General features: G+C 40.9%; 1 protein-coding gene across 5 annotated transcripts in view; it reads left to right on the forward strand.

Annotated features, from left to right (window-relative positions):
* map4k1 (mitogen-activated protein kinase kinase kinase kinase 1) overlaps positions 1-8,654 on the forward strand; it is a 43,188-nt gene that overhangs the window by 19,280 nt on the left and 15,254 nt on the right. For all 5 annotated transcript variants that reach the window (XM_078284200.1, XM_078284201.1, XM_078284204.1 and 2 more), the window contains exons 3-13: positions 53-143; positions 256-320; positions 1,093-1,148; positions 1,419-1,466; positions 2,379-2,421; positions 3,200-3,272; positions 4,003-4,134; positions 5,253-5,315; positions 6,707-6,788; positions 7,893-8,006; positions 8,171-8,252. In XM_078284200.1, coding sequence (XP_078140326.1) covers positions 53-143; positions 256-320; positions 1,093-1,148; positions 1,419-1,466; positions 2,379-2,421; positions 3,200-3,272; positions 4,003-4,134; positions 5,253-5,315; positions 6,707-6,788; positions 7,893-8,006; positions 8,171-8,252 — 849 coding nt within the window. The remainder of the gene's footprint in view (positions 1-52; positions 144-255; positions 321-1,092; positions 1,149-1,418; positions 1,467-2,378; positions 2,422-3,199; positions 3,273-4,002; positions 4,135-5,252; positions 5,316-6,706; positions 6,789-7,892; positions 8,007-8,170; positions 8,253-8,654) is intronic.

Raw genomic sequence — 8,654 nt, forward strand, 5'->3', positions numbered from 1 at the left:
CTCTCTCTCTCTCTCTCTCTCTCTCTCTCTCTCTCTCTCTCTCATTCCACAGAGGACGACTTCTCTGTCATCCAGCAGGAGATTGTGATTGTGAAGAGCTGCAAACATCGTAATATAGTTGCATATTATGGCAGCTACATACGGTAAGCTGTCTGTCTGTCTGTCTGTCTGTCTGTCTGTCTCTCTCTCTCTCTCTCTCTCTCTCTCTCTCTCTCGTGAATCTTAGTTCACTCAAAGCATCTCTTGTGTCTCCAGAGCCAATAAACTGTGGATCTGTATGGAGTTCTGTGGAGGAGGCTCCTTACAGGACATCTACCATGGTGAGTGTGTGAGTGTGTGTGTGTGTGTGTGTGTGTGTGTGTGAGAGAGAGAGAGAGAGAGAGAGAGGCTCCCAAGAGGCTACCTTGAGCACTTACTTACTGCTCTTACTGGCACAAAATGACCTTAATATATCTGCAGGAATTGGCTGATAATACAATACAATACCAGTGACTCGCTTGGTGCAGATTTCTGGCTTTCAAAACTCACTTTCTGGCCTTTATATTCCAGTATTTAGCTGGGCGATATTTGGCCGCTTCACTGGACGTTTCTAATAATTAGCTGCCTCACTCCTTCCTGTTGTGAAAGTGATACTTTATTATTCTTGTCACTTATAGGCCACTGTCACTGAAGGGGAGGTGGTGGTGGTGGTGTGGGCTTTGCCACAGGCTTGTGTAGGAGGAGAAAAGTTCTCTCGATGTTGTTGCAGTTTCTACTGGTCTCAGATCGAGGTCGATAAAGCTCACAGATCACTTCATGCCTCTTTAAAACACTTCAGATTGTTCCAGCAACACCAGCTATAAAATGTTCCCGGTCCTCAGTTCTGATTGGCTGAGCCGTGTTCAAAGCCGTTGTAAAACACCCAATGAACAAACACCTGTGACTGCATGACTGTTAGATTTATTGAACATTTGCATTTTTTATTGCAATGGTGTGTTATAGCCAGTTAGAGCCTTAACTGTTTTATTTTCCTCTTTGCCAGACTTAAATAGATTATATAATGCTGCTTCCACATAATAACAAACATTTTGACTTTCTTCCTGAATCCCTCAGTGACCGGTGCTCTGTCTGAGCCACAGATAGCCTACATCTGCAGGGAGATGCTGCAGGTAGAGTCACACTGATCATTTGTTGATCATTTACTATCATTACTGATGATTGGAAACATCTCACTTGTATTGAGTGGCGCCCCCTTTTTGCCTATGTGATGTCTCAACTGTCTGAAGGCTTTAAAATCCTTCTTTAACCTGCTTCCCCCTTCATGACTGAAGTGGATTTAAGGTGAAATCAACAAAGGAAAAGCTCTTTTTTAGCTCAGCTGTCAGCTGTATGATGTTTAATGGTTGATTATATGATATTTACTGTGTGTGTGTGAGCAGGGCCTGGACTACCTGCATGGACAGAAGAAAATCCACAGAGACATCAAGGTGAGCATCATAGAGCAGTATGGGACTGTTATTTAGATTTTCTGTGTACTTGTATATCTTGAATGTCTTATTGACTGTAGCTGTAACTCTGCCATGCAGATTTGTCAGATTATGTGTTACATCAGATTAGATTAGATGAAACTTTACTGATTCCTGTGGGGAAATTGGCTCATTGCAGCGGCAGAGGATAACATATAGACACAAATAGAGCAAATAGAGAGTACTGAAGATTAGCGTTCAACCAATATTGAAGGCCCATACCAATATATTTTGGATTGAAGCAACTGATCTTTAAATTTGACCATTAAATTTGACCATTTTCACCAGTATTCAGTGTTTCCTACAGAATTGCGTTCTTCTCAGGGTGGAAAAGCCTCAGAAACAGCATTTAGACCACGAGACACTAAAATTCTCCACTGAAATCCAGGATGAAAATAATTATAATAATAACCAAACTTGTTCATGCATGCGTGTGTGTAATCTGATCAAAATGTCCATTAGAATCCATTCATTTTAAGGGCTTCTCATAGACCAGTGTACACAATAAATATGTAATCAAACAAACTTCTACACACCCATCATATCAGAGGAGGACGACACTGACTGGCTGATATCAGATTTTTAATAAAAGGCTGATATCGACAAACTGATATATTGGTCTAATCCTACTGATGGTAATGCAACAAATAAATAAAGACTGACAGATTAGCCAATGTTTACAGTTAATTGATCTATAATTCACAGCATGAAAGCATGTGTGGGTTTAACATTAAAAGAACAGTGTATAACCGTCAGTCTTGGTGTAATGGGTTGTTTGTGTGGGTTGTTTCTGTCCCCCCCCCCCCCCCCACCACCACCACCCTCATCCCCCCCACCCCCCCACCCCCCACCCCTCCTCCCCCCCCCCTCCAGGGTGCCAACATCCTCCTGAACGACCAGGGCGAGGTCAAGCTAGGTAAGCGATGTTTGCTCCGCCTCGTCTGCGTTGTACCCATGCATGTGGTGAAGATGAGTCACTTGCTTAAAGTGATGTTGAACATTGATAGTACCTTGGGTTGTGTCTCTTCCTCCATGATAAAACCCCCAAATCAGTGATTCTGTGATCTGTTGCTCCGGTAGAGGAGACTGGAGAATTGCGTTTTTTTTCTCTCTCCATTCACTGCCGTTGTATAGAGGAACAGTCTGAAAATCACACTTCCGGCACATAAACGCCAATAAAGCAGATTCTGACAATATATAAAAAACTTTGGACACTTTACATTGTCCTTTATAGCCTCTTGGCCTTCAGAAACCCTCCAAACCCCATTGTATAATTTAACAAATGCACTGTCCATGTTGTCTGCAAGTATCATCAAATTACATCTAAGACCTTTTCAATGGCAGTTGGAATGAAACTTAAGACCACCTCTGCATCTGAATTAAAAGTGAAACTGAAAACAACTGTAGAGCTGTCAGAGCGTTCAGTGCCGCCTCCAAAACAACACACCAAGCAAACACAACATTTAAGACTCTAAAAAACTACATTTAAGATGGAAAATGCTTAAAATCTATTTGTATTCATTCTTGTATGGTTTTAAGTTTATATATTATAGTTTGCAACATTTTAAGACTTTCTCAGAACCTGCAGACACCTGGAGTTATCACAGCAACAGCAGCAATATAACAAAACGAAGTCCCTCGTCATATCTATAACAAGTGTAATATTTTGAGATTCATCTTTCTCTGTTGTGTAGCGGACTTTGGGATCTCGGCCCAGATCACAGCCACTCTGGCCCGCAGGATGTCCTTCATCGGGACGCCATATTGGTGAGGTCAAAACTGAGAGGTCATTCTCTCTGTGGATATGAACGTCGTCCCATAAGCTTTATAAATACCTGATACTGAACATTTAGGGACAAAATCACAGGAGGTTTTAGCAAGATGCTGTATGTTTTTAGACAATGCTGTATGTTTTTAGACGTTTTTAGACGCTTATATACTTTTTTTCTTGGGAGTTTTTCTTTGCATTTATTGAGGGTCTGAGGCTGGTGGCGCTGAGTAGGCTAGGTCAGTAGGATATGTAGGCTTGCTATGTCTGATAGCATTTGATATTGTGCTTCTTGTGCTTTATTCTGCTTCTCTGTGTTTGTGTTTCATCATTCTGTTCTCTGGTTGATTGTTAATCAGTTAGATCTAGTTAATCAGGTAGACCTAGATACATGCTGTGATAAAGGACTATAGAAATAAACACACTTGAACTTGAACTTGAACATACTTTAGTTTTTAAGAATGTCACAGATGTAAACAAACCTCATATGCCTCAAACCTAAATGACTTAGTATGGTTAGATTGTATTTTCCAGTTAGTATTAGAGCACTAGGCTTCATCATATTAGCTTCCTCCTCTCTTACCTCTTGTCTTTTTCACTTGGCTTCAGTCTAAAGTTACTTAACCAGAAAACTGTGATTCTATAACTTCTCTAACTCAAACTCCAGTCTCCTGTTCATGTCCCTGTGGTGTGTTGACGGACCTGCTGCTGTTCCCCTCCTGTCCTCAGGATGGCGCCGGAGGTGGCAGCGGTGGAGATTAAAGGCGGCTACAATGAGCTGTGTGACATCTGGTCAGTGGGCATCACAGCTATAGAGCTGGCAGAGCTGCAGCCGCCGCTGTTTGATGTGCACCCTCTACGGTAAATACACACTGAAGTACACACACACACACACACACATACAAATATAAACACATGCATACACACACGCAATGCACACAGAAGAAGAGCTTCAGTCCAAAATGAGATAATAATAGTAATAATAATAATAATCTTTATTTGTGTAGCACCTTTCATACACAACATGCAGCTCCAAGTGCTTTACATCAATAGAAGGCAAACAAATTAAAGAAAATATATAAAGAACAAGCAAAATGCATTGGATTAAAAGAATAAAATCCAGTAAAAACAGAAGGATAAGAATATGCAAATAACAGAAAGTGGACAAAGTGAATTGCGTTAAAAGAACACAATCAAATGTAACAGTTCAAATGAAGGCTAACTAAAAGCCAAGCTGAAAAGCTTTTAGCAGAGACATTCACCTTCAGATAAGAACATTATCGACTACTATTAAAGTTATGAGTCAGCTTAAGAAGTTTCCTTATAAAATAGTTATTTATTTGACGAAGGAATCATTTGGGAGGTTTTGGAAAATATTGACTGATGAATTGCAGGCAGCAAAATTCAGAGTCATAAATTCTGGAGCCACAATTTCGGAGTGAAACCCTCCAATATGCCGGCATGCGATCAGATATGCGTGTGTGTGGTTGTGACGGTTCACATATCATAAACACTATCATACACACACACACGTGTAACAACATGCACCGCAAATCTTTCCTCTAATGTGTGGGAGCATGCACACACACACACACACACACACACACACGTGACACACGGCTAAACTCACCACAGATCTTTCCTCTCATCAATGCATGAACACACACACACACGCACACACATACAGATACATGTTCCCATACACGTTCACTGGTGCATGATGGGACACTGTAGAAAATATCAAGACTTTCCACCGCCCACACCTCCAGTGATGTGTGTGTGCGTACATTCATGCATGCAATCACTCAATTTACACACACACACACACACACACACTCACCTTCCACACTGTGCACAATAGAATGCACTGTAGTTAGAATCCAGCCTAGAAACCAAGTCTATTATGGGATGGAATAGGCAACATCCACACACAGAAAGACACAGATTCTCACTGACTGTGGTGTTTTGTCTCTCTGCAGCGTGCTGTTTCTCATGTCCAAGAGCGGATACCAGCCTCCCAAACTCAAGGACAAGTCCAAATGGTGAATAAAGACAAAATATTCCAATATCAAACTTGGTCTATTGCAGTGATTCTCAACCTTTTTCATATCAAGGACCCATAATTTAGTCCACATTAGGGCCACGGACCCCCATTTGGTGAGATTTTGTCTCTCGAACCCAAATCTAAGAATATCTTTATTGTTAGATATATATGATTTTGTCCAGAATCCCATGACTGTATTGTAGGTAGAGAGATAACAGTGAAACTATGATCAAAACAGTCATTCTTCTACATTCTCTAATGGTGTTAACTTCTTGTAAATGAAATAATAGTGAAGTTTAACATTTCATCACTTTGCTGGGGACCCCCTGTAACTCCCTCAAGGACCCCTGGTGGTCCCCGGACCCCATGTTGAGAACCACTGGTCTATTGTATGTTCCTACAACATCAATCAAACCGCTATGGTCAGGTGCAGCTTTCTAGTCCTGCATTTACATTCCCAGCAACTGAACCTTGGTTTTTTTTTGCACATAGAAATGATAAAAAACTGACAAAGAGAGAAGAAATAAAAACAGGTCAGACAAAGAAACCCCAAGGTTCTTATGAAAATATTTCACCCCAGAAAGTTGACAAAAAATAAAGAAAAGTGTCTTATTCTATTTGTGGAAAGTCAGTATGTACAGTCCCTTAGCGCCATATCATTCTATGATATATTGTTGTTGCATTGATCGATGTGTAAGGAGTTGCTTTTTTCTTTCAATGTGATGTTTCATCTCTGTCCATGTCCCATATCTCCATGGTCTATAGTGTCATATCATTTGATAATATATTGTTGTGAACTCAGTATTAAAGGGGCAATAAGTAAGGTTTTTACATTAGCTTTTAAGTTTTTTTAATGTTTTTTCTGCTGAGAGATGATTAGGGTTGTCAATCAATTCCAGTGACTCAACAATTACTTTAGCAGCTGCTGAGATTTCTGCCTTTCAATTTTCTGACATTTTCAACTGCTCAACGATGGAGAACAGAGCTCCGAGCGTGTGACAGGCTTTGCAAAACATTTCAGCTACTAATGCTAAAAAAGCCTCGTTCTCAAGCCAAAAAAGCGGTCTTGTTATTCCAGTAGTTAGCATGGTGATATATTTTACCTCTTCGCTGGACGTTTCTGTTAATCTCTGCTGTAATTGGCTATCTTACTCCTCTCTATTGTGAAAATGTGACTTTAATGACTTTAATCATTCAAGAAAAATAAATAAGTTGTATCGATGTTGTTGTAATTCCTCCTGGTCACCAGTAGAGGCCGATAGAGGTCTTGGATTGCTTACTGCCTCTTTAAATAGAAACGTTCCTTTGGTCTGAGCTCTTTTCCTTTCAGTGCCATGTTGTTGTAAAACATGAATAACTTTTCCTCCACCGTCTCCCTCCTCTCCGAAGGTCTCCCATGTTCTATAACTTTGTGAAGGCGATGCTGGTGAGGAACCCCAAGAAGAGACCCAGCGCCTCCAAGATGCTCTCAGTCAGTACTGCAGTATTACAGTATTACAGTATCCGATGCAGGGCTGCAGTACTCTGTGTAGTACTCTGTAGAATCCAGTCTTCCTATAGTCCAGAGTCAGGTTTCTATAGTCTGACACAAGTCTGTTTTGACCCGGTTTTGTCTCCGTCTCGGCTGAAAAAGTATTCTGGCACGACTTCACCCACTAAGCTGCATTAACTGGGCAGGTCACACTGGGGAAGAGGAAATCCCAGCAGCACTTGCAGTACTGAGAACAAATATTAGTAAAACCAACTTATTTTGGCATACAGCTATGATCTGAAATACTGTGATTCAATAGGAACAGTGTTGGTCAAGTTACTTGTAGTTAAATGCAATCAGCAGTAATTAGTTCCATTCCTCGCTCCATTACTTTGCGTCTCGTTGGCAGCAGCGGCTCCTTGTTTGTCCCTGAGTTTCTCATCGCTGTGTTGAGTATCAGATGCTTTGATAAACTGAATGTTGAGTTTTTCTCTGTGGAAATGGACGATAATGTTCTTTGCATCCTTGACTGAAATCAATTCAAAGTAATGGTAAAACTTCCAGCTGCTGAAAGTCTGCATCTCTCCCTCTACCTGCAGCTTTTGTTTTGCTTTTTTAGCTAGTAGCTGATGACGTAAACCTGCTGCACGTCCTTAAGATACATATGACGAAAAAACAAAAAAAAACAACTTTGAAATAAAGGAGAGAAAAGAAAATTTTGAAGGGGGTTCAGGTTTAAGCGTTACTGGGATTAGTAACTGTAATGTAATTACTGAATTTGAAATTGTAATCCCTTACACTACTTGTTGCTGAAAAAAGTAATCACATCACTGTAATGCGTTACAGCCCAACACTGGGTAGGAACGTCACGGTCTTGGAAAACAGTCGACTCGCTCCGGTTTTAGTCTCGACTAAGTCTTGGTGCCGTTAGACTTCCTCTTCACCTGGACTGGACTAAACCGGTCTAAACTGCAGCCCTGCTCGTACTTCACATCGTCTCACTGCACTGGTTTGTGTTGGTCAGGACTGATTCCCCTGTTCTCCTCTCTTCCTCCCTTCCTCTCCTCTCCTCTCCTCTCCTCTCCTCCTCCTTCCCTCCTGCAGCAATCGTTTGTGACGCAGTCGGGCCTGACGCAGGAGCTGACCCTGGATCTGCTGGAGAAGCTGCGACACCCCGAGAAACTGAAGGGCCCGGTGTCAGAGGAGGAGGAGATGGAGGTCTGAACTCTACTCTTAATGCTTCATTTCAATACATTCAATTGACTTGACATTTGAAATGAAGCTTTGAAATACAGTTTTTACTCATCTCACAGTCAGTCAGTCTGTCCCAGGCTGTTACAGGTTGTTGTGTCCTCAACAGTGTATTTTGTGGTTGGTCCCAGGTGGCAGTCCCTGGGTCTTTAAGGAGAATCCAGTCCATCAACAGACACAACCAGGCAGAGCGGACCAACTCCGACATCAGCTGTAAGACTAATGATTTTATTTATTTTTTGAATGCATATTAAGGCGAGACACCATGGGGGGAAATTGGCTGGATTTTGCTTCTATAGCTGCTGTGGTTTCATAAAATATACAATGACATTTTTTATCAAAAACAACTATAAATAGTTGTTTTATAAGTTTATAAGATTAATCAGCTGTGTCATGTACACCAAGCACAAACTTATCTAACAAAAGACTTTTCTCAAATTGCATATTCCCTGTATGCAAAACACTTTTTTAACCTAATCTGACATGTTGCTTCTTAGCAAAATACCTGGTAACTTGCAGAGGCTTTTGTTGATATCTTTGGTCCTTTCTATTTTATGTTTTTTTTAATCAAAAAATTTGGTATCAAAAAATCTTTTTGAACTTTTTGCCTTATGC

The sequence above is a fragment of the Centroberyx gerrardi genome, chromosome 6 (assembly GCF_048128805.1).
Source record: "Centroberyx gerrardi isolate f3 chromosome 6, fCenGer3.hap1.cur.20231027, whole genome shotgun sequence".
Lineage (NCBI taxonomy): Eukaryota > Metazoa > Chordata > Actinopteri > Beryciformes > Berycidae > Centroberyx > Centroberyx gerrardi.